Raw genomic sequence first — 27366 nt, 5'->3', positions numbered from 1 at the left:
ACACAACCCCACCACCTTCATGTCCTGTCTCTCGTCATTACCGAGGTGAGATGATACTCCTCACAAGGGGATAGCTCTGACAGGCAGTGATAACAGATTGCGTTTGCTTTGGTCCCCTTGGACTCAACAGGATTCTCTGTTCTTTTTTCATGACATCTGTACCGAATCAAAAGAGCCTGTCTCCTGTGAGAGCGCCACGTCTTTACTGAAATCCCTTGACCCAGCACTACATTTTCCCCCTCCCCGTTGGAGCTCCCACTTCCTACTACTTCGCCGGTTGGCAGCTCCTCTCGCCCTGAGCCAGGATGAACGATGTTCTGGAGGCCATCTCCCCTGCGACCAGCCTCAGCGGTCCAGCTACCTGCGTCTCCAAAGTAGAGCTGCGTGTGTCTTGCAAAGCCCTGCTGGACCGAGACACGCTGAATAAGTCAGACCCATGTGTCATTATCATGGTGCAGACCAACGGACAGTGGATAGAGGTGAGCACCCCCACCTTTTTTATTCTTAAATCTGAAAAAATACACAGTTTGAACAGTTCAAAGTGTGAAGCTGCTCAACCAACATATAGGCAGCAGTATATAGCTTTTAAAAAATGTATCCACCATCTTTTATTCATCTCCCTATCTGTCATTAACCACATTATTTACACATCATGTGTAAATAATCGTGCCTTGAATCCCACATACATAGAGTTATTCAAATTACAGCACCTTGGGGTGATCTGAGCAACATGCTTTCTTAATGGTTACACAGACTTGTTGTACAGAAAGACACAGATTTTAAGATGAAGCAGTAGTGATGTGTGAAATGCTGAACATTGGGATGCCATTTCAGTCCCATCTCAGTTAAACCTAAAACCTGTGTTGTCGCACAAGCTCGACCAGGGAGATAAATCTGTTAATGGTTTGCTGAACTTGCAGCTACAAGGTTGTCACTCTTTCAAAAAATAGCATGGCTTACACAACAGTTGACTGATTCAAAATAAAAAATGTCAAATGCAGAGTATATTTTCAGAGAAGGCTTGAACACTCTCTGTCTCCACATTTTAACTAATTTACTGCAGATTGTGTGTTCTGATATCTATATATTCCACCGGTCCATGTGTGGACAAACAGTGAGTTGTTAATAAGCAGTGTGATGAGGTGTGTTTCAGATGAAAATGTTCACTTTCTTGGATTAGTCCCAAGCTGATTTGGAGCGTAGGCAGCAGGTCTCTCATTTCCCTGTTAATTAAGTCTTTTAGTTCATTAGGGATAGCCAAAGCACAGGTCTCCATTAAGTAGAGGATGTGTTAAAACACGGCAGAGGATATCTAATTACACAGATTTTCTTTCCCCCGCTACCCTTCGTACAACACAAAGATATCTCAGATTCCTGCCCCCGAGAGTCATTTGTTGTTTGGGCTGTATGAATGTAGAACCTCAAGATACTCTACTATGATAAAAAAAAACAACAACACTCGGCTGGCAGTGTTGAGCACACGGTTATGGATTTTTCTTGGTTGTAATTTGATTGGAGGCTGTTACATGAGATGACTGACCTGGGTTCAATGTAGCATGTATGAGTGGCTATTTTTAGCTCCACTAGCTGAAGCAAATTCATATGAAATGAAATAACGACAGTGCAGTATTACAATTGCAGAAAAGCTGTCTGTCTGTCTGTCTGTCTGTCTGTCTGTCTGTCTGTCTGTCTGTCTGTCTATCTATCTATCTATCTATCTATCTATCTATCTATCTATCTATCTATCTATCTATCTATCTATCTATCTATCTATCTATCTATCTATCTATCTATCTTTCTGAGACTTGACAGTCATGACAGTGTACAGAAGTTGTTCAAACCTCTGCTGTCAAATCCCTCAGTACTGGGAGGCGCCATAAATTGTTTACTTACGTCAACAACTGAGTAAGAAGCTGAGCCCACTCATACCACTGCCACCCTCTTTCTCTTTTCTGAGCTCATATACTGTTTGTGACCCGAACCTGCTATTTGTTGAACATTTATTTTAATAAAACCTTATTTCACCACCTGTTCCCTTTAAAGGGAAAGCTCAGAGGCAGGGTGGAGATGACTTGAGGTTTTTCACCCACAGCAGATCTGTCTTCTTTTTGTGTGAACTAGACTCTATGTGCTCAAGTGATAGTGAGTACATTTAAAACTAGATCTTTCTGCTGGCATCTGACCTAAGCTACAAGGGCCAGTTATGATTGAGCTTCAGAGATAACGCTCTACCTACCTGGAAGAACTGATTAGAGAAAGCCTTTATTTCTATGTCAGGGATCTCTCTATAATTCTGGCCCCACTCCAGCAAACAGGCGTCACAGACTTCGGCACTATCTATCCTTCGTTGCTCTGAGAAGCTTTCATCAACAGACAGACTCATCCCAAATCTGTCCATCCAGATGGCACAGAGAAAGGAGGAGATGGCAGGAGAAGACAATAAAGAGAAATGAAGATGAATGAGGCTGAGGAAGCCAAGTCCTTTGCTGGAAGTTCTTCTATTACTTTGTGATGTTTGCCAGAGTGAAAAGGAAACAGTAGAGCAATCCCTGCTACCAGCCATCCATCACATTGTGTAATTGTCTGATTATTATTATTGTTTCCATAACACAAAGCTGAAGTGAGGTGGATGTAAACTAGATAACTAGTCAGGTTATTCATATAGAACCACGAAGACAACAAGTCTTGTTGTTTCCAACACAGAGCCGTTTATTCTTCAGTTCGAGTAAATTAATACGTGACAAAAAAACCCAAATGTGATATGTTTTACTAACCAAAAAAATGTATTGCAAATTTGTAATGAGTTCTGTGTAGAAGGGTGCTCAAAACCAAAAAGTCAACAGCAGGACAGCACTCCAAATAAATAGTTTATTCATGCATTTATGTTTCGGGCAGACACTTTTCCTCAGTGTGTTAACTGGCAACGATGTGAAACAAGGGTAGAAAAATATAGAAATACAATAAACATATAGGATATGTGACATTATGGGTTTTATGATGCCATTACATACACATAATTAATAAGGCAAAACCCTCAATAAATGAAGATAATGAAGATGCTTCCTTATAGGTGGGAGGAGTTTCCCGGCATGGTTTTGGTCCACTTGTTGGTCCACTTGTTTCATTAGATGGAAGGGTCACTGCAAATCAATACAAGAGTCATCACTTTTACTCCATAATCAAATATTTCCATCCTGATTCGAGGGGCCTCTTCCAGGATGATAATGCCACCATTCAAAGGGAGCGAGTGATTGAACAGTTTGATGAGTAGAGTATGATATTAATTTAAATGATGCTTTATAACCTTGACTGTCACCAGATCTTAACACAAGCTGAACACCTATTTGAGATTTTAGACAGTGCTCTCGACCACAATGCTGTTGATCCCAGATAGAGTCTATGACGAGAAGCACTAACGCTGTTCTGATGGCTCGTGGTGAAACAACCCCTTAAGGCGCTTGTTTTTCCGAAATTAACTTTTATATTGCGTCCACTTTGGAATAAACTCGAAGACGGTGTGCTGTCATAGAAATGGCAAGATAGTGTTGCACTTGTTTTTGGTTGTGAAAAGTGACAGACAAAGTTGGTAGAAGGAGGTTCAAACCAAGCTAACATTCTCACCTTTTCTGAAAAAGTCTCTGAAAAATCTATATACCAAAGCGAGAAGACAAGACATAAGAGAGCAATATCACAACGTTCTGATGTCATTAAGAGACAAGTCTGGACTTGTATCCAAATGTATGACTATGCTGAGAGACTTTTTCATATTTTTACACCCTCAATAGGTCTAAAACCAGTCTTTGATTTAATTAATTTCAGCTCCAGATTAAACCTTTTGATGGGACTGTTCTACACAACTACAATATATCATGAACATTCTTGAGTGTGTGGATTTTTACTGCATGTTTGCCATTATTTAATTACTTAAATATCATGTTAAATGATGATTTGTCCTAGTGAGAAATTGGGCGGCATAGAAATGTATGTAGAGCTGCGTGAGAGCTAAATCCTCCATCATGACCAGATGGGGCCTCAGAGAGCTCAGCTTTTCCTTGTCAGGCATTGAAAGACAAGCATGGATGTTTTCTGTATGCTGAGATAAAATGTCCGAGCCCTCCAATCTTCTCTCACATCATCCTGTGACAGAACGTAATAACTTCTGCCCTTCTGTAGTCTCTGGTATTTCTCAAAATAAGCAAGAAGACAGAAGAAGTTATGTTTTCCACTCCTATTTTCTTGTGAGATCTGTAGAAGTGCTATCACTCCATAAGGTCCACTTTTGCTTTTATCACACATCTAGTGAATTAAAATAAGAAACAATACAATGGTTAAAATATATTAACTGAAAGTGTTTCTTCCCTCTCAGCTGGACAGGACAGAAGTGATCAAGAGCAACTTGCATCCGGTCTTTGCCAAGGTTTTCTCATTGGACTACTACTTTGAGGAGGTTCAGAAGCTGCGATTTGAAGTCTATGACATCCATGGCACTCACAGCATCGGGACCCGCGATGATGACTTTCTGGGCGGGGTGGAGTGCACTCTTGGCCAGGTAGGAAGATTGTCTTACTAATCCATTTATTTCAGTTATATTAGTTAGAATTGTGCCATAAAAACTGTAATTTGTCTGCTGTAAAATATCTAAAACATGTTGGTGGTAGTTAATATACCTGACGCCGGTGTTGATGACTCAGATCCCAGTACTCTGCTCTTTTCTGCTAAAGAAGGCTCAAAGCCAACAATGGGTTAATCTTGCTTTTTGCAGATCGTGGCCCATAAGAAGATGGTGAAGCCTTTGTTGCTGAAGTATGGGAAATATGCCGGCAAATCCACCATCACCGTAGGTTTCTAACTTTTTATTTCTGACCTTGCTGCTCTGTTGAATGGCATTTTCTAAATTGCTGAATATCAAGAAATTGAAAGTTAGTAGCTAATAACCAGTGAGAACTGAAAGAAATAACAAATGGCAAATAAATGGGAATAATAAAAAAAAAAAAATCCAGTCTTACATCTTTTCACTCTCAGGCACCATAATGACCTTGCAATGTAGATCACTGTATTAGCCTGATTTGATTGGAAACAAACAGCTTATACCTCTATAAGCTCTGATTTAAAAATATATATATCTTAAGATAAAGTTGAAGATACCACTCACAGAATGGCTTCATGTTGCTCCTGTACATCGTTGTTTTGTTTTTTTGTGGCGGTAGCTGTTAAAAGTATACATCCTATATGTTAGTGTCCATTATTGGTGCCATGGCGTTCCATTCATGCTAAATGTGCCAATGCACACAGGGATGCAGGAGTAAATGTATAAGAAATCACATGTGTCAGATGTGGAAAAGAAAAGCTGTTGGTTCATTGAACACAATCTTACACTTAACAAGCCAGTGGTGTTTGCCTATAAAAAAAAAAGCAAAGCTAGATTGTGCAGTGTTCCACTATTCCTTGTTCGAGAAAACTTGAGAGAGACAGGATGTGGACATGATAAGAGGACCTGAACCTGTACCTGCAGCACTTTTATGCAGGGCTATTATGGATAGTTTTGGATCCCTGTGCTGTTAGGGAAAAGTTGAACTCATCCTGTTAAATCTTTGTCATTTAATCCTCCTTCCAAACTTTTTTTTTTAAACCAACAAAGACATTATGAAGGTCTTTGTTCAGCTGTGAGATTTCACACAAGAGTATTTTTTTTTACCATTCATGTACGCAAATATAAAAAGTTCATTGCATCATCACTACGTTTAACATTATTACTAAGTTTTTTATTAAGTTTTTTTCCAAGCAATTATTTCACAAATCAATATATTTTTTCAAACCTTTGTTTTTGTCATGAGTTGTTTCACACAGAAAGCGAATATTATGTGGCAGAAAAACTTCTGCCCACACCTTTTTATAAAAATGTTTTCCTGAACTTGGTACCAAGGACAAGGACTTGTTAGGACAAGCTGTCTGATAGAAAGTGCAAGTTTCCTACTTTGCCAATCATCGCTGTCAAGGCTTGTCAAGCCATGGCTGTGCCTGCTCTGCAGAACTGCAGTTTGATGTAAAGTTTATCTCGGTTTCAAAAAGAAGAATGGAGCAAGAGCAAACTTCTGTTCCCTGTGAGTGGGCCAGAGGGAGCAGCACCGGGTGCTCGGTTACTCTTTTTAACTAACACACAGCTAAAACTAAGGTCTTATACACAGAGCAGCCATTTGGTAATGTTAGAGCACCTTTACTGTTGCACTGTACTGTATGTGGTAAATTTTATGTTCAAGTTGAGACTATAACGGGTAACAGCAGGGACCCATTACATTGCAGCTAATGGGGCTCTCTACTCTAATTTTAATGTCCAGCATCCCGAGTTAAGTAAAAGCCACTTCACTTTGTTAACTGCTAACCACAGTGCAACCACTACTAAAGTAAAAGTGACTTTTTGCAATGGAAAGGAAAATGTTGTATTAAAACGTATATTAAAAACTTAAGTAAAGCAGTCTGTTTAAAATACTGGCAGATAACAACTTTTATATTAATATTCTACTTAATAATAATCAATCCGCAACCAAATGTCATTTGTCAAAAAAATATATTTATAGTGTGGAGTTTTAATTCCGGTAACAACAGTATAGCTTTTATGAGCTTTTTCTTTCCTGAAACATAGATCATCTGGTTGTGATTTCTTGCTATGAATAAAAAAGCCAATAAGCAAAATATATTACTGACATATTGTATTTCCTCTTAGGTGCACGCTGAGGAAATTTCTGGCAACAACGGGTATGTGGAGCTCTCCTTCCGTGCCAAGAAGCTTGATGACAAGGTGAGCAGAGGCCATGGTTTTGACGGAAATACCAACACAGTTCATATTTTATTATATATGGTTTAATATAGATAGTAGTAATAGTGTCGTATCTTTCATGCGACAGTGCTGTTGAAGTGATGAGAAAGGATGCTCCGCGGACACTGTTCTTGCTGGTATAATAAAGTTTATTACAAACAAGCAACACATGTCATGACGGACGTCTAGAGCGCCCGGAGGTCTCGAGTCGAATCTGTGAGTTCCCTACTTTTCGGGCTCTTATACCTCCTTATATATGGTACATGTTATTCACATTTGGGCTGAGGTCAAGACCTTGTATGGGGCTCCAACATTCTACACCTTTGACCTTCAGCCCCTGGTATCCTGCACATCTGCTTCTTATATAGGACAAAAACACTTGGGGCCTTCGCTGTATCGTGCAAGACCTGAAAATATACCACAATAGTAACTGGATAATCATGATGCAGTAGTGCAACTTCAGAAAGTACCCACAGTGCATCACTGGCCTTGAAGGCAGAAACATGTATGGTATTATTTTCTAAATCATTATATGTTTCATGTTACAGCAGGAGAAAAAAACGATAATATAACCCTAAATATCACATCTTTGTAGGGACATAATGCGGCAGCATGTGAAGGTACAATGATCATTTGTCAACATACAAGTGTTGAGCGTAAATGACATGATGGCACATGATACCACATGTGAAAGATTACTTGTTGAGTTGATATAGCTTTACTTTGAGACTGGATATCACTGACCTTAACTGCTCCTACGCTCATGCTGTCAAACTTTACTGAAGGCATATTTCAATCAAAAAGACAGCGGGAGCTTACATCCAATTACAACTCGGATGATCAGAGGTCACTCCATGTTCTTAGCAGTGAGCCTCATGATGCCGCACTCACAGTCTGCCCTAAATTCCCAAGGGTAATGGGAGAAAAATTCTAATTTTCTGCAGCATGTACATTTATTTTTGAGATTGCAGTGAAATTGAACCTGACTCTTACACAAGGGAAATGATAAAAAAGTGCATATTTGCTTCATATATTCAGTGTGCTACTGGAAATATTGAGTTTCTGCCTGGAGAACCCACCCGCTTGCTTTGTTTAAACTGATTACAGCTGTGGGCTCATCACTGTGGAGCAGTGCTGTGTAATCATGCACCACAGAGAAACAAAGGTGTTCATGTTTTCAGTCTGAACAAACATTTGAGCAGCTTATTAGGAACAGAGTTTGGTTATTGATGCCAAATATCAAACAAAACTGATGTACAACATAATAAACACTTTTTTTTCTGGTTAGGTAAACATCCCTTCCTTAGGTGGAGTGTTGCAAACATAATTTGGTCAGAATAAACAATGACCAAATTATCCAGGGTCTGGTTCTGGGACATCTTGTTTGGCATTCTCACTAAAGTGGGGCTACAGTAATGTGATTGTTTTTTTCAGTAGATACCTGTAACTGTAGGCGTGTTAGAGCTTAGTGTCTCGTTTTCCACTACATTTGTAAAGGCTTAACAGACCGGGGACGGGACAAATAAAACACACAAAACGCTCAAATGGTTTTTGGTTAGATTTCACTTTTTCGCTGTATAATGCTACCCCCACATGGAATCCGTAAGACAGAAAACCAGATATCATGTTAGAGGACGGGAGCAGGACAGTAAGATTAGGCGAGGCAAGCAGAGAATACCAGCAATGGTATTGGCATTGGCGTCCAAAGTTAATGATGTTTTGTAGTTTCATTTAGCAGTAAGCAACCGCCTTTTTAAAGAAACGTAAAATCTTAAAATTCACAGACAAGTAGGTAGAATACTTTCGTATTTAGTATCGCAGAACAAAACCTTAATATCTCTCAAGCTTGTGTTCACCACAGCTTTCAACCCATCCAACCAAAACCCCTTTCAACCCATTGAATTTGAGACCAAGGAACCAGAAGCGCAAACATTTTAAATAATTTCTCTGTTTTAGAACTCATCCCTGCACAGCTCTATGTTGTTGGATTGTAACTTTAACTGGTTAATTCATGAAAAACAAAGACAAATTTGCTTCCACTAATCTGGCAGGTTGATGTCGGGTGTAGCAATTTATCCAACAGATGATGACTGAAGCAGCAAACTGTTTCTAATTAGCTGCTTGTCGTCTGTATCACCTCAACCTGCTGTAGATATTGAAGGATCACATTACAGATGTAGATGAACAGGAGGATTAATGAAGAGATATCATAACTGGCCCAGGATTAGATTTTGACATCTGCGTCAGCGGATGCCACTGGCTAGTGGTTGCCATGACAACAAAAAGAGGATGCTACGGCTCTTTTTGCTCAACTCCCTCAGGAGATGTATCTGGCTAATGTGGCGGGAAATGCAGCATTAACTGTCTCATTTGGTTTACACAAAGCCCCCCCCACACACACACACAACACACACACACACACACACACACACACACACACACACACACACACACACACACACACACACACACACACACAGACACAGACACACAGTAATCATTTGTTTTCGTCCCTGAAGAATCAATTGACCTAAATAATCAGTGTTGCTCTGCTCTCAGACGCCTGTACTTGAGACACAGAAGATGATTTAAAAGTAACCCAAATAACCGTAAAGGATGCAAAATCTCAGGCATGTTTTCAACTTATCACAGTATTTACTAACACTGATGATAATATGGACACAGCCACAGTTGAGTTAACTCATATTCAAGATGTTAATAACAACCCCATGCTGGGCGATTTCAGATGAATTTTGTCAGAAGTAATGGAGTGCAAAAGAAAGTTTAAATTCTCTGCTAGGGAGCTTCAAATATTGGTTGAAGAAACCAATAAAGATATTTCAGAACCGCTATGAAGGCTGTAAGGAAGGAAATAGCGGGTCATTAAAAGCTATTGGCTCAAGAAAAAGGTTAGCGATTGAGGAAAAAAATGCATAACTAGGGAATGGTATGAGCTGGAAGCTTGTAAAAATATTCTCAAACTTCCTTCTGACCAAAAGGTTAAAAACAGACTCTTTTTTTCTGAATCTTGTTGGTGTCTTATCCAAAAGAGTTGCCCCGCTGTGCTGTAAATGTGATGCCTGCTCCTCCCTGACCTTTAATCACAGAGACAATTACCTCTGCAATCAGCAATGATAAAAATCTGTGTCAACAGCCTTTTGCATAAATTACAAAGTTTTCTTCTATACAAACCAACCAAAAAACCAAAGATAGATATTTATATAACCCAAACGTTTGAGGTGTCATTTGTTCTCATTAAATAGATCTTGATCTCAATGAGTCCTGCTGACTTTTTCTTATTTGATTTAAAGCAATTTCAGGAAGGACTAAGACCTGATGATACCAGAAGCAATACTTAACAGTTAAACTTTCTAATCTTTTCTATGGATCAATTGTTATAGGGTCCTGTATTAACATTAAGAGTCAGTAGTGTTGATATTCTGTTTTCTGTGCAGGATCTCTTCAGCAAGTCAGACCCATTTCTGGAAATATACCGAATCAATGACGATGAAACCGAACAGCTTGTGCACAGAACTGAGGTAAATTCATCATATACCCTCTTCAGTTTAAGCAACAGCTTTTTTCTGACACTATGCTTCATATGATATGTGTTCCTACTCTAACAGGTGATTAAAAACAACCTGAATCCTGTGTGGGAGCCCTTCAAAGTGTCTCTCATATCTCTGTGCAGCTGTGATGAGGAGCGGAAACTCAAGGTAAGGGATCTTTAGCAACTACGTCCACATCTGTTAAAAACAAAAGGGTCAGAAACTCTGCAACCAGGATTTAACAGTAATAGAATAAAAGACTTTCATTGAATATTTGAGGGATGATTGAATACATAATGTAAGAATACTGCATGTATAGCCAAACCTACAGAGAGAGAGAAGTAAACAGTGTTGTCCCTGTGTGCCACAGTGCCTAGTGTGGGATTATGACTCGAGGGGAAAACACGACTTCATCGGCGAGTTTTACGCTACATTCAGGGAAATGCAGAATATTTCCAGTGGAAATAAGGTCAGTGAATGGAGAGGCGGAGCAGAGCGAAGGAGAGACAGCCGCGTTACCGTTTCATCCATTTCCAATATATGCCTCTGATTTGCACTGCTGAAATCCATCCCAGATGAAACAAATGTCATGTTGCTTAAGACATATGTCCATTGTTAACAATGCTGCTGTTTGTTGCTCCTGTTCTTTGTCTTCAACTTGCTTTGTTTAAGGTTACGTGGGATTGCATCAATCCCAAGTACAAACAGAAGAAGAGAAACTATAAAAATTCAGGAGTTGTCATCCTCACTGACCTCAAGGTAGGAATCAGTTGTACCATTTAGTGTTTAATGCTTTTATTTTAAATTATGAAATAGGAACAAAAATTGTGTCCCGGAAGCCTTTTCTTGTATGAAACAGTTGCTTAGAATTTGAGGAACAGTATAATTGAATTGTAGTAATAAATAATTGTATGCACGTATGCTCTGTACATAGAAATAGTCTTGTGTGGTTTCTCGTACTGTACAGCTAAATAAGACATTTCACAGCTATCTCAGCAGAAGGCGTTTTTAGTTCCTGCAGTTTTGAGTAGATATATCACTTTTTTTCATCCTTTACTGTCAACAGATTTGTTGAGTTAATTCCGTTTTAATGAGCAGATGCTTCTAGGGGTTTTGCCTTAAAGAAATATTCTTTTTTTTTTCATGCAGCTCCACAGAGTGTACTCCTTCTTAGATTACATCATGGGAGGATGCCAGATTCACTTTACGGTAAATTGAGCAGTCTGTGTTTAATGACGCCTCACTGTCAATGAACATTAACTGCACTGGCTGGTTGTATGAATTACCTAATAGTGTCAGATTACTTTTTTTTAAAGATTTTATTGCTTGTTGATAAACAGACTTTGGTATGGCTTTTCTTTGCTGGTCTGTTAGTATGCAACATGCATAAAATGCTACATTTTCTGGATGTGAAAGATTACACGGTAATTTAAATATTTTTTATCCTTCAGTTAGTTTTCTTGTTGGCAACTTTGTGTACCTTCAACTCTTGCCCTTTGGTCTGCCCTCTGTTGTGCTTTTTCTCACTCTCGCTGGATTATTGAAGCAATGAATATTAATTGTGAGGATTTTGCTGTGGTAGATGCAGTTCCCCCTTGTTGAAATAGCTGTCTACTTAGATCTACAGTGTACTGGAGCTGTAGCTGTTTCCATCTATGTGGGTGTGAAAAGCACAAGTTCCTACCTCTGATCAGATAATTTATACTGCCATTATGCATATTTCAGGCTCTCTCATGAAGAATTATTTACAATATCATAAGCAGCCAAATAAAAAAGTTAAGCGGCAAAATAAAAAATTGATTCTGTCATATTGTTCATACTTCACATTTCTTTTTACCAGGTTGCCATTGACTTCACAGCCTCAAATGGAGACCCCAGGAACAGCTGCTCTTTGCACTACATCAACCCATACCAGCCCAACGAGTACCTGAAGGCTCTGATAGCAGTGGGGGAGATCTGTCAAGACTATGATAGGTTTGTCAGTCTTTTATTTCTCAGTAAAGGCTCTTTGGTGCCTACAGTGATTGTCAGTGTCTCCTGTTGTAAAATAGAGATGCTGAGTGTCCCTTGCACTTTGATGGGATCGCTCACACTGAAACGAGCCACTCCATCTGAATCACAGCAAAAGTATTGGAATGGAAATCATTGAGTACTGAAACAGAATAAATCTTACAAGTTATTACATTTCTGCTCAGCAGTTTGGTCTGGAGCTGATGGAACTGAACTGTTGACCGCCAACTCCGATTCATTTCTTCACTGAAATGTATCTGTGTTGTGAATAGCCTCTCATTGTCATAACAGCAGCCGGCAGCACAAATACTGTCTTGTTGATTGTCCTCATAATGTTCACATTGCAAACTGTATTTTAGTGTGTGTTAAACCATGGCAAAGTAAAGCATGAGAAAGTGTTTGTAACTGGTAAATTAGAGCAAACTAATTTGGCCTTCACTCACATAACTTATGCATGAGGCTAATCTGGGGCTGAAGCTGGTGCTTGGTAGCAGCAGTCAAGGACACTGACACTATATTCTGGACACACTTGACGGGCCATTTTGTCAAAGTATTCATCACTTTACAGCTTTTAAGAATCCATCAAAAAGTTGACATTTTGACCGTAATAGCCAAATGCCTTTAAATGCTCTGCAACATCAGTTTTCTTATAAACAGATTTTTGGCGGAGATGTCTGAGCATTTTCTGAATCTTTTTCTAATTGTTTTTTTTTTTATTACAGTTTGAAAAAAAGATAATGATAACAAACATCACAAGTTTAAAAGAAATATGATAAATGTCTCTGTCCTTTTCTCTTGTTTTTCCTTTTCTATATGGTACTACTGACAAAATATTATTATAATTAAATCATCAATATAATAGTTTCATATAACTTCCATTTCTTGCCACATAAAGAGAGAATGAGAGAGCACAAGCTGCGAGCCTGTGTCTCTGCTGTTTGTAAGGACAGTGCAAACTGTTTTGCATGTACTTCGCAGTCTTTGCTCACAGTGGTGGTTGCATGTGCCTTCTCCTGTGGATAACTCAATGATACAGTTTTCTCTCAGCATCTGTTGCAGCTACTGGTCCCCGTTCTTAGCTTGCATGGGCTCATTACCCTGAACTACAGACAGACACACGCAGAGACAGGGGCTAACACCAGGATAGCAGGCACTTCAAAATGAAGTGGGAGGCATTATGGGTGGTGAAATAACAGCGTGGTGTTGAATCAGATGTAGGTGCAGCAGGAGGCCTGTTTAAGGAATCATTAAAGACACTGAAGTTATTTGAATGAAGTTATACAACCATGTGAGAATACCCGTTACTCTAAATATAAAAACTGTCTGAGATTCAGTCTTGCACATTTTGGTTTTGATAATGACTCTCTATTGTTGTTGAAAACAAATATTAAACAGGGTACAAATGTGCACAAAACTATTAGTTATTGCAGACAGGCAGGCTAATTAATGGGAAATCATTTATAAAATGATCTGTGTCAGAGAAAGATCCTCTCATCCGTCAAAACTAAACCAGATGAGGATTAACACTCTGACTTCTGATTTATGCAGATCCTCCTATTGAATATCATGGGAGCACTGTCTGGCTAATTATAGCATCCAAGAGATAGCACTGGAGACACTGAAAACCTGCCTGAAAATTAGCAGCTCATTCTTCTTATTTATCATTTTCTTGTTTACTACACACAAGAGCATTATACATGGAAACATGCCTCTTGATGAACAGGGACAGCAAGTGTAGGCAGCCATTCCCTCTTAGATTGCAATTGTTATTGAGGTGTAAAACTACGTGGGCAAGCACACCTTTTAGCCTTTAGTGAATATAGGTGATGTGGGATTTTAGAGTCCTTGCAGAGGAGTGCATTATGGAGCTGGAGTGACGAGCTTTTGTCTGTGTGGGCAGAGGCTCGTTTACCTTGCTGAGAGGGCTATTATACCGGGCACATCTCCCGTGGCTCTTCACGTGTGCTGACAAAAAGAGAAAACAAGGACCACCATGAACTTAACAGCAAAATTAATTTGATGAAAATGACCTGTCAGTCTTCTCTGCCACCTTGTCTTGGATGTTGGTACTGTATGTTATCATCAAACTAGAGCAAAAATGGCTCTATACACAGCCTTTGGCCCAGCATGATACATATTTCACTGAGGCTGATACATACACTGTTTTACATACAATTAAAATCCAGGAGGGCGATACAGGATTCTGAGCTGGGCGATACGAGAAAAATGGATGAAAATAACCAGGATCCGCACTGTTCCATTAACCAATCCTGAGGCTGCTTGCAAAGTAACAGCCAATGCCCTCCTTCCTTTGAAGTTGTCCCTAGCAACACTACTCAGTTCCTCTTAGCAACCCTTCCTGGATTTTTTCATTCTCCTCCAAGATGGCTTGTGAGAAGGTTCTTGATGGTTTGGCTTACAGGATATTGAGTCTGGAGCAATTTGTGGAGGTGAATGATGACGATACAGCCAATTTCATTGAACAGCAGGCCAATCAGAACACTGCTAGGAAGACCCAGGGAGATATAAAGTTCTTCATAAAGTGGTTACCTGAAGTGAAGCAGGAGAAAAGGATGCCAGAAAATATCCCCCTACCTGAGCTAGACAAAATTCCTCACCATGTTCGTTCTCTCAGTCAGAAAAAACAACGGAGAAGAATATGAATCTGATTCCCTGGTATAAGATAAGATAAGATAAAATAAGATAATCCTTTAATAGTCCAGCAGTGGGGAAATTTACATGATTTACAGCAGCATAGAGTATAGTGCAAACAAGAGACATGGTAAAAAAACAAGATCAAAAACAAGTATTATAAATAAGCAGTAAAAACAGTAAAGAATATTAAATAAGTAAAAAAAATAAAGTAACAAATCCACAATAACTAAAATATTATATGTCCTTTGGACTTGGGCCGATACAATCACATCGGGCCATGATACAGGGCCTGATACAAGAAACATGCCACAATAACCTAAACGTACCTTTACACCTGTAGATATGGAGTTAGGTGATCTCTTAAGAAATTTGTAAATTGCGCTTAGAAATCAATTAAATAAGGCAAATTTTTAGTATGGAAAGAGTGTACATTACATTACATTACATTACAGTCATTTAGCAGACGCTTAAATGACTGTAATGTAATGTAATGTAATGTACAGTGTAAAGGTCGAGAAAATGAGTGCTGCAAAATACATCACAGGATACAATTGGCTCAGCATGAATCACTCCGTCCCCATCAGAATATTAAAATTCTTGCTCTACATTGGTAAAGCTGGTAATACCAAACACATAATTTATTTTTTTCTTATTATTTTGCATCCGTACAACATACCCCTGTGTGTTTGAAAGGTCACAATAGTGGGAGTAAGGCTTGTATTCAGTGGATGGAGAATTGAGATGGAAAAATTAATGAAAAATTAGTTGAAAACAAATAAATGTTGAAGATAGATGTTGGACACTGAAATCTATTCATTTGTTTGGACCATTATGACTAGAATATGTTTATATATGGATACAGTACAGCACATTAGCCAGGGCATGTGGAATGGTTGCATTACAGAGAAAAAAAGTTTGACTCATTTGCATGATTTTTTTTTTAGTAGGAGGATAATGTCGGTAACCAAATATGTGCCAAAATGACCCATGTACCATATTCAGTGATTTCTTCCTAACTAAGCAAACAGGCTGTTGCTGTTACCATTTGGAGCCACTGTAAAAAATAAACACTTATGCAAGGTTATGGAAAAAACACAAATTATCCTTTTTTTCCCCCAACTTCCTTGAGCAGGAGCAATAGTAATAAAATTACAATATTGATAAAAACATCACCTAGTGTTAATACAAATTATCAATACTACTACTACTACTTCTACTTAAACTACTACTACAACTGTGATAATAATAAATGCCTGTCTTTTTTGGTGTAAGTGCGTTACTAATGCTCCTACAACAACACCAATTGCCACTGCTACTGTTATAGTAACTAAAACTTGCCAAAGTAAAGTTGCTTTTGTCAAGAGTTCACTGTTAAACTTTTATTCACTCCGCCAGTGTTTATATTAGTCTGCACCCATCAGAGTTAATTAAACTTCAGCTGCCTCAAAGCCATATTAGCTCTATGAGTGGACAAACAAGTCTCCATTCCTCTCTTGTCAACACACCAAATACATCAACAGTTATTAACAGTGTAAATTTAGCTGTGTACTCTCTATTGCTCCATGACTATCTCCAGTGTAAATGAATCAAACACATAATTTCACGATTCTGTCCAGCTTGTATTGTTATTTGTGTTTGCACTGGGCTGGAGATTTTTTATTTTTTTTTGGTCAGTTGTATATACATTACACTTCCCATAATGCAACTCTTTTTAAAGCTCATCCTTATTCCAGGCATCAAAAACATAATCAAAAAACCCATTGACTTTAAGACGAGGGAACCAGAAGTTCAATAATACTAACTTATTTCCAGGTTTCAGAAGTCATTCCTGCAGCACTCTATAGTGGATATATTTCATCTTGGGTAAACATGGAGGGTTGTTAAAAACAGCTTTTGTCTTGTTATTTATTAAGTCTGCGCACCCTGCCAGGGTATTAAAAGGGTGATCTGGTCTTTGACAATCCTGCATAGCAGAGCCTCTTAAACTAATATCTGCCCATATATACGGTACGATGAAAAATGGAGAGAGTAAAGACTGTGAGAAGCTCTTTGAACAGGTGCAAGCGCTGGCTGCAGGGACTGTGGGACGGATTTCAAATTTTAATTCAAGCTCTTAGCATTTATGAAATGCAAACAAGCACAGGGTTTACCATTGGAAACGTGAACAGATGGATAAGCCATCAATATCTTTCAGATCACTGTCAAAAGCTGTTCCATTATTTAACTGCAGTAACCGTAATACACAACTGGTTAATTTGCTTATCTTTACAGTGACAAAAGATTTTCGGCTTTGGGGTTCGGTGCCAGAATCCCTCCGAATTATGAGGTGAGTATCTCTCTGCATATCTCTGCCCTCCCTGTTATTCATTGATACTAAACCTCCCCTTCTTGTATTCTGTTCCATAGCACTGTTCTTCCCTTCACATGAACAATATTATGCACTTAATGCAAGTGTTTTACCACTACCCTGGAACTTTATGTAATGCATCTGATTTCCATGACCTGTTTTATGACACGCTTGTCATTCTCTCAAAATTTCACATTTGGAACTACTATGCTTTATTTTTATTCATAAGCCCCATGCCCTAAAATATCAACTTGTCTTGAGAAAATGACATTCTCTGATGAAATAAAAGCCCAATAGTGTTGATGCTCGATTAACATAACAATTCATGAGTGTGAGAGCATTTGTTTAAGCAAATTGGACTTTGAGAAGCAAAAGCCTTCAGTGATGCTGAATAGAGCCCTGAGGAGATGTCTGACATGTAAAGAGTGAGTGTGTTTGCACACACGCACACACACTCACACATGCATGTTTGAATCACTATGTTATTTTATATTTAGAACATATATCAAGAACCATCTTGCATAAAAATATGCAAGATGGTACTGTTCTATGTGCTGATGTGAAACACTGATAATTATCATTTCAGTCATGCAAAGATTTGTGGCTCAGTAAGTACAAACTATTAATTTCAAAATTGACCATGACAGTGACTGCTCTGCAGGAGTCACATTTATTATATAACTCATGCTGTTGCCACATTGTGGTTGCAGGTGAATGCTGATTAAGTCATTAGACTAATCATGAACCAAATCTATCTCATATGCTACACCTGTGTGCAGGTTTGATGGACTGGGACTCTTTTTCAGTATATGCTTCCTGTTGTGCACTCTTGTTATCTTAATAGTGGATGATGCATACTAAGTATGCTATGAAAACAAAATAAATTAATTTGCAAGCCAAGGATGCATCAGATAGTAAGTCTTGAGAATACATGGTGAGCCTCACATTTCATGCCGTTCAATGACAGTGGCCTATTGTCTTTTGTTAATTGAATGCTTATGAAAACTCACACTAGTCAAAGCTAAAGTTAAGAAGAGGACATCACTTCCCATTAAATATTGTTTATTTAGAGTTTAAGGGTGCTTTCACACCTAACTTGTTTGGTTTTGTCAAGATGGACTCTGGTGCATTTTCCCGTTTAGTGTGGTTTGCTGGTCTGAAAGCTGTCCATTGAACCTAGATGCCGACTTAACAACCCCAATAAGAAGCCCTCTTCCAGGTGTTCTCAGCTCAGGTTTTCTAACAATCGGACTCTTTGGTTTGTTTGTGGTTTAAAATGAAATGAGGAAGCAAACCCAAGGATTGAATGATAGTAGATATGTGTTTTTTGCTTGAATTTAAAGCTAAAATACTATCAATTCCATCTGCTTGTTGCAAATTGTCCAGGAAGGGATGTATATATTTATGCAAATAATTTGGTAACCATGGTGACATGGTATGCATGTGGGTGCAGGGCTTTTCCCTGAACAATCTGACAGTCAGAAGCAGTGCAGCATGTTGGGCTTTTATCTTATTGCGTGTACTTTGGCATCTCAATAAGTTCATTAAAAATGAGTGACAGTGATCGAAATCACCCCAGGTAAAATGTACACGACGCCTCTTTTTGTCTTGTCTCCATTATTCATAACATGCGGTCGATTTACAGGCAAATAATACTTCAATTGCTCTTAAGTTATTTCTTAGGAAGCTTTTGTGACACCAGAAAACATAAATAAAGACATAAGAAACTTGTAAAAAATAAATTTGTAAAAAGCCACTGTGCTGGGCAGTAATTTAGATTCAGATTCTGAAAAGCAGAACAGGTCAGGACCAAATGAACAAGAAAAAAGCATTCAATCTGCTTCATTTGGACTGTGTGATTGTTGTTTGATTATATTTGATTGCAAGTGGCCTGCCAACATAAGCAAAATTTAGATTTAAATGTTGCCAAATCTTGATTATAGCTGCGAAACATATGGCATCACCTTTTTCCAAATGAGCCCTCTCTTCTTCAAACCAGTGAGATAAACACAAATACAGAAATATCTCAATTGAAATAACCAAAACTGACTCCCATCTTTGGCAGAAAATGTTGTGTTAAACCTTTTGCTCATAGAAAGAAGATGTAGGAGACAACAGGTTTTGTTGTTGCACTGGTTCTTACCGCACAAAAAATATTTTGAATGTACTTGGGGAAAAACAGGCAAAGCTAAAAAATAACATTTCTATATTGAATGGCAGGAAAACATAGCTGTAACTAATAACATTACAATTCCATTTAAGTGTCCCTATAAGCTGAGCCATTGAACCAGCCTGCACAATACCAGAGCTTCACAACTGGAAGACCTAAATGAAAGACAGCCATTATTAATGTTACTAGTTACACCTGTGGGTTTCATGCCAAAGGTCTGCCATGAAGCAAGCCTGTTAAATGTGATACAAAACAAGACCCCGTCTCTTGCAGAGGCCCGATACAAAAACCAAATGGTGGTCTGTATGATTAATTTCCCTAGGACTACTAATATCTTTCCATACACTGACTGTATGCAGGCTGTTAATCACATTAAAGACAAAATGACTTTGAAGAAAGTAGCCAGATGGAGAGGAGTCAGCCGTCACTGATCTGGATGACAGTTGGTGCTTGCGGAAAAAAAACTATTTCTTGTGAGGGCGGTATCAAGAAGGGGATTTCATTTTTGCCAATTTAACAGCTTTAATATAAACAAAGTAAATCTGATGTTTGGAATAGACCAGATAAAAGAAGAGGGGTTGCAATCTCTTTTCAGAAACCAGATTTTAAGCATATAGTGCATCCTAAATGCTCATTACTATTTAGTGTAGTGATGATTCAGGATATTAATACAAGTAGAATGTATTTGAGAATGTAGTGAACACAGATTAGTACTTAACATAACTAGGTCTCACTGGAAAATACCCAGGAAAAGGTGAGGTATTTTTAAACAGTGGTTTGAAAACGACATTGTTTTATTTATTACTAAATTTTGACTATTTTTGCTTGCTAATCTTGCGTACTACTGGACTCATAAGCCTAATATTTTTTGTGACCGAATGCTCAAGGACCTCTTGATGATATTTTATTGACTGTTTTACAACGTCATTCACGGCTGACTCCTTTTAACCACTGCTTCAGTAGCAAAAGGCATTTTTGGCCATCTGCTAGGCTAAAAACAAGCTTACCTGGTTTGTTGTAGGCCACATGTTGGGCTATGTCATGGCTCAAAAACTGACATCCATAGAAAAGTTTGGTCTCATTGTGAGACTTGTGATATATAACTCTTCTTGGTTTGGGAGGGGAGCAGGAGACACACCTGGCAGAGATCTGTACTTGTTGACTTTTCTACTTAATTTACATGAAAACCTTATCATCTGCTGAACCAATGTATCAGCCGTTAGATCACTTCTGATGTAAATATATCTTCTCTTACTTAACCATAGAGACTTAACACGTGTCGTGATAACTGTATCACTGACCTCATTTTTAGATACATCCAAAGCAAAAATGAGGTCAATGCTCTAGATATGCATTCACTTTGATTTTTAGTTACCAATATTACTGCCTAACTAATAAACCTGTGTGGTTGAAAACTGACTCCCAGTTTAATTTGATGTGGTCTGTAGCACTGTTGTAGATTTTATCAGAAAGTATTCCTCACTGTCAAATTCAAATTTATAAGCCATCAAATTTTGTTGTTGGATCCCTAACATCTCCTCAGGGCTCTATTCAGCATCACTGAAGCCTTTTGCTTCTCAAAGTCCAATTTGCTTAAACAAATGCTCTCACACTCATGAATTGTTATGTTAATCGAGCATCAACACTATTGGGCTTTTATTTCATCAGAGAATGTCATTTTCTCAAGACAAGTTGATATTTTAGGGCATGGGGCTTATGAATAAAAATAAAGCATAGTAGTTCCAAATGTGAAATTTTGAGAAAGTATTCCTCACTGTCAAATTCAAATTTATAAGCCATCAAATTTTGTTGTTGGATCCCTAACATTCCATAGTTTCAATTCTGGTCAATTTTGATTAACTTGGTTTTGTTGAGCTCTTAGTTGTTTCAATCAAACATCATTACAAAAATGACTTCTTCTTCTTAACAAAATTATAGTGTGCAGTATCAGAAGATAAAAAAGTCCAGATTCCAAACATGGCAGCCATTTTTGAAACAACATGGAAATGTTGAGCAAAAAGCCTCCTTGCACACCTAATAAGTGTTTCACAATTTCCTCTTTCTAAATCCACAGGTGTCTCATGACTTTGCCATTAATTTCAACCCAGAGGATGATGAATGTGAAGGTAAGGAAGGGCTTTGTACACCAGTTTCCCTGAAAAGTGCATCTCCTAGTGATACTAGAGTTAACATCTGCAATTTGATAACACAGCTGCTTAAAAATCAGTATTACTCAGCTGTTCCACAAATGTCAGGTAAATTAATTCACGACATATCATATTCATAACATCCAACAGTAAAGAAGAAAGCCAACTCCCCTGTACAGAATTTTGTGAGCATTTTGGTGTGCATCCTTCTCTAATTTTGTACCAGAGTCATAATAGTGTTTATGTTCGATTGTCTTTATGGATTTGATAGTTGATTAGTACTTAAAAATACACATGAACAAGCCAGATCTGAAACTTTGCTTCTAACAAAGTATTTAACTTCTTTAACTTGTGTGAGGCAGAAGACATATTCGTGCCTCTCTTACTTTTTTGAGAGACTATAATGTATAATTCATCTTTAGTTTACTGAGGTTTGTTTGATGACATGCGTGTTTAATGAAGTCTAGATAACTATGTTGATGTCTCCTTCACTTTGCTGTGTGCTCTCTTTTGATCAGAGATCCAAGGAGTGGTTGAGGCATACCAGAACTGTCTTCCTAAGATCCAATTGTATGGCCCAACCAATGTTTCTCCCATCATTAACAGGATAGCCAAGCTGGCAGCAGGCGACGGCAACATTAAAGATGCTTCTGTGAGTGACTCTTTATACTCTATTAGAAATATATGGATGTAATACAGGCTTTTTTTTTGTGCATCCGACTGAGTTCCCAGAGTGAGAAGCCTCTGGTTCACCTCACTGTTTATGGTAATAATGCCCTGAGGTGCAAAAACGAAGAAGGGGCCCATTATAGATGAATTTAGTTTTCTTCAAGTTATGTAGTGAAGTCAAACAGTGCCGTATTGCTGTTGTGTATTTTATACATATTTCCATATTACTGACCCATTGTTGTGTAAAAAATTACCTCTTTAACTGCTGATGAATGTGATTCAACTGTGGCAAATAGAGTAATTGTGCTCCTTATCTCTCTTTGATATCCGTTTGGGAGTAAGAACACAAGCCTTTTATCTATTTATTCTCTCAAATTACCACCTAAACTATGTCCTAAACTATTACATTCTTGTAGTTGCACTGACCTTCAAGTAATTATTTACTTCTCAATGTTAGTCCTTAGTTTGATTAGTAAGTAAGCTGCAGTCAACAATTAGACTTCCAGGCCACACATTATAAATACACACGCTCAGGACATTGAGTAACATATAAACACAGTACCAACAAACTAACCACTATTCATGGGACCCATCAGAAATGATCAGTGCCATGCTAATATTCTTGTAATTCTTATAATCTCATATTATAGTGTTAAGTGGACACATACATTAACTTCACACAAACACATTCACACACATAGGATGTCTGTGTAGTTTCTGATTTGTGAGTTCCATGTCTTTTGTTTTTAATATCCTCCTTTTTTATCTGTTCTTGATCTTCTTGTTTTCTATGTAACCTTATCTACTAAGTGGAGGCTGTAAAATTACCAAATATAGCACAAAAGGCCTTCACACCAAAAAAAACACTGATGGGTTTTCTTGCTTATAACCACACTATGCTGTTAGAATGGGTTTATGTCAATATGGATTAATACACACTGAAAGCTCTTATCTTCTTCCAGCGGTACCACATCCTGCTCATCCTCACGGATGGTGTTGTGACAGACATGGCAGACACACGTGAAGCTATTGTGCGCGCCTCCTACCAGCCTCTCTCCATAATCATTGTTGGTGTGGGCAATGCAGACTTCACAGACATGCAGATTTTGGATGGAGATGATGGAGTCCTACGCTCACCAAAGGGCGAGCCAGTCCTGAGGGATATTGTGCAGTTCGTGCCCTTCAGAGACTTCAAAACGGTCAGTTTGTCAATCTTCCCTTGTTTACTTCCAGCTTCAACCACACTCCTTCTGACTGCTGTGCTAGTGATGCTTATTGACATTAAATATTTTTTACATAACGCCCCCCTTACTTGTTATTCAAAAGAGCAGGCAGAAAGCTTTCGCTGACTTTGCCAGTGCCACAGATGGACATCATGGACTGGAAGAGATCCAGAAATTTAAAAAACAATGTAATTCTTTATGTAGCCACATGCAATCTGCAACATTTCAGCTGTACATTTATACTGTCGGTTGCGGATTTGATGTCTCATGTTCTAAATTAAAACAATTCACAAAATGTATATCATATTATCTGTAAAGTTAGGCTGAATATTTTTCATGTAAATCACCCAGAGTTTAAGGAAACACTTACATTATATAAAATCATAACTGCAAAATCATATTTGCAAAACCATTTTCCACAAAGTGATATCTAGACACATTTATTGCACAGGATTGTGCATGTGTAATAAATGATACCCTCATGTAATGAGTTTTTTTATGAAAAACAACAGAATTTTATGCAAACAGTTTTATCAATTAAATAATTAACACTAAAACATGCAATGCAAAACTTAAATGGATATTATTCATTTTTATGTAACTCTTACGCAGAAAGTAGAAGGGGCTTGACATGAACAGAACAGTTTCTCTCAAATACAATATCTGACACTGACATACCTCTTTGTCCGTAGCAAAGAAGGTATTCCTAACACCGTTGGCTGTCCCTTGTTCTGGAATAGAAATAACTTTAAAGCTTCACAGGAAAATGTTCTGTTTCTCAGATTAAAATAATATGTAACAGTTGTTATGACAACACCATCTGTTCTCTATCTCTATTACAGGCTTCACCTGCAGCCCTGGCCAAATGTGTTCTGGCGGAGGTGCCCAAGCAAGTAGTGGAGTACTACAGCCATAAGGCCATCTCCCCTATGTGTCCTCTGAGGGAGTTGCTGACCCCCATCCTCAGTCCTCTCGCCACCACACCAACAGAATAACCATCCTTCCTGCTTTTGGGACCATGCTTTGACCACAGCACCAGTCCGGCAAACTGAGAGGGAGAAAGGACGCATGCCTTGCGATTTTTGAAAAAGGACTGGAGAAAAAATCTTTCTTAATGTGTAGTTACTCATTTCTTTCATTCTTCACACCTATCAAACAGTAAGACAGAGGCTGTTGGTTACATTTCTCTGCTCGGTGTCGATCCAGCGCTTCTCTCTGGCTGTGCAAACCATGACCATCCAGATGTTTCAGCATTATGAGTCCTGGAGGCTTGTGTTGTTTTTACCCCTGTAATTTGTATGCATGCAGGCCAATCCCGCAGTGCTGATTCATCCATTGGATGAAGACTTATTATTCCCTATTGGCCTTGAAATTCAACACCTCTGTCTTTTACGTTACTGTTTTCCTTATGTCATATTTTTAGATCATTTGAAGATGTACTGTACAGTACTGTATGCCACAATCAAAATCAGATTGCTCAACTTGAAAATACTGACAATATTCAAACCAGATTGAATTACAGGAAGTATAAATAGTGTTGGCGATGCTGCATTCAGACCTTTTATCAAACTACCATGAATGGACATTGGAACTGACTAGAGGCAAATCATGAATAAGCTACAGTATAATCTATTGTTAAAATTGGAAGCTCTGTTTCAAGTGCACAAGCAAAACCTAAAAACAAAATTTCCTGTCTAAAGCAGCATGAAACATGAATGACACCAACTCTAATACCTAGCAAATACAAAAGCCATCCATGCTGACTGTGTTTGGCAGTTAGCAGGTGCAGGTTGCCATGTCAGTGTATTCTATGTAAAATAATGATCTAAACAACCAGTAATTAGCCCTTCTTGAAATCAGGTGAGAAAACCACAGCAGTGGAAAAGTCTTTGTTTTGTTCGGATGTGTCGCCTCTTCAGACGTGTTCACCTCATACATCCGTGAAACTCCAAGTGACATTACTTCAGCAATGTGTGATATTTGCTATAGCTTGAGCTCCTTATGCTTCTTTCAGTTAAAACAGGGAGCTAATTAATCATAGTAAAACTTGTTCAGGTCATCAGCTGGCAAGTTAAAGTACGATATGTGTTTGGGTTTCTGCCTTTTCTGAACAACATCTCTGAACAAAGCCCGAATAACATTTTTCTCCAAGACAAGATGAACGGCCGCACCCCATTTAGTTTTTTTTGTCAGGTGGCTATTGTATAAACTGTGAAAGTCTTAATTGTTTGTTATTGTTGTCATCCCTGAGCCAGCCGACACGCAGGTAGCATTCTTCACGTTTCTGCAGTGTGTTACATATTTTTTTCCTTTCAGCTGCTTTTTATATGCAATATAGTTCTACTCTTATGTTTCATATGGGATTTGTGAGCACAGTTTAAAAGCAATGAAAGCACAAAAAACGAATCAGTGAGTGGTGTAAAACGTGTTATATCAGTTACATTTATATCAGAATCTTAAAAATATCAAAATATATCATTAATATAAAAATTCCTCAGTGATCATTGAAGTTTGTCTTACACTACAATTAGTATTAAGGGTTTTCTCATCAATGTGCATCTCCAGAACAAACTGTTCTGTGAATCTATTCTTTTCATTTCCAAGAATCTCTTACCTGCAAGGATCACTTTTTACTTGCATTTGAATTTTCTGCTTTTCTATTGAGCTTTTCAATCTCCATTATATTCAAAAAGATTTAAACTTCACTTACCTTAAGATGTATTACTAGTTATATCAAGCAAATATTCCCAAAATAGTTTTTTCCTCAGAAGTAGATGACTGGACAATTTATTATCAAGCGTCTTTAAGAGAAACAATTTAGAGAAAATAATTAAATATAAATACCACAAAGTCTTACAGAGCTAAGAAAATTATTTACTGTGATGGACCATTTTCTTGCCTGTCCCTTGGTTTTGGATTACATATGCAAACTGATATTCTTAGAGAAGTTATATGTGAAGAACGCATACTTTCTTCCCTAAATCTGGAAGATTTTATAAAAAGAAAGCTTACAAATTGTTACCCATACCAGCACCTAACTGAAGAGCATCAGTTAGCATAAATGCTATACTGTTTAATTCCTCACTGTTCGCAATACAGTTATAACTCTAATACTGTTTGGTTTGGCAATGGTCAACTTCTAGTAACGTCTCTCTGCGTCATATATTTGCTTTGGGCTTTTGCATTTATCTGATATGATGTATTTGTACTCTGAATGATGCTGAATGGTGACTTATTCAATTGGCCAAAAAACATTAAATGCATTGGAAGAATATCTAGTCTCTACAGCTACTCTAACATACAGTCTATTGACTTCTCATGAATGCACCTAAACACAGCCAGCTCTGCTGTTAGCTGCTCTCTGAACTTCTTTGAAGATCACATATTGAGGAGTCTTCCATAACTGTGGATCACAGGATGAGGCCTATTGATTCAGCAGGCCTAGATTCAGAGCCATACTCACTTGAATGTAAATCATCCTGGAGGGTCTTTGGTCTCACAATGAGTCATAGGTTGGAGTTATAGATGACAAGGTTATTTATTGAGAAACCTTGTTGTTCCTGAATGGTGAACAATTTGTTTTTGCATCCACACATCTTAAAACAGTCTTCTCAGGATTCTTGGTTTTCAAAAGACTTACAACACTAAAAGTATTAGCAAAAAGTTACCATTCTCAAATGATAATAGTTTTCATAAAAACTTAAACTTTTAACCAGTTTGTGCTTTCCCACAAACCTTCAGTGGCTACATATTCAGAATAAATAAGGCAGGAAGTGCTGGTAT

General features: G+C 38.1%; 1 protein-coding gene across 1 annotated transcript; it reads left to right on the top strand.

Annotated features, from left to right (window-relative positions):
- Nucleotides 1-305: 305 nt before the first annotated feature.
- Nucleotides 306-24785, top strand: cpne7 (copine VII). The gene is made up of 15 exons (XM_054609169.1): nt 306-479; nt 4367-4549; nt 4763-4837; nt 6722-6796; nt 10270-10353; nt 10441-10530; nt 10733-10831; nt 11035-11121; nt 11512-11571; nt 12203-12336; nt 17299-17353; nt 21619-21670; nt 22210-22343; nt 23323-23559; nt 24426-24785. Exons 1-15 carry the CDS (start codon nt 306-308, stop codon nt 24576-24578), a joined length of 1692 nt encoding a protein of 563 aa, XP_054465144.1. The 3' UTR covers nt 24579-24785.
- Nucleotides 24786-27366: the final 2581 nt, after the last annotated feature.

This window comes from Anoplopoma fimbria, chromosome 2 (genome assembly GCF_027596085.1).
Source record: "Anoplopoma fimbria isolate UVic2021 breed Golden Eagle Sablefish chromosome 2, Afim_UVic_2022, whole genome shotgun sequence".
Taxonomy (NCBI): domain Eukaryota; kingdom Metazoa; phylum Chordata; class Actinopteri; order Perciformes; family Anoplopomatidae; genus Anoplopoma; species Anoplopoma fimbria.
The sequence above is the reverse complement of the archived record's forward strand: the minus strand, read 5'-3'. Positions and strand labels throughout refer to the sequence as shown.

Excerpts from the sequence above, each read along its gene's own strand:
- cpne7 (XM_054609169.1), top strand. The coding sequence starts at position 306 with ATGAACGATGTTCTGGAGGCCATCTCCCCTGCGACCAGCCTCAGCGGT. Across the intron at positions 12,337-17,298 it reads ATCTGTCAAGACTATGATAG|TGACAAAAGATTTTCGGCTT; the intron begins GTTTGTCAGTCT and ends TTATCTTTACAG. Across the intron at positions 22,344-23,322 it reads GCAACATTAAAGATGCTTCT|CGGTACCACATCCTGCTCAT; the intron begins GTGAGTGACTCT and ends ATCTTCTTCCAG.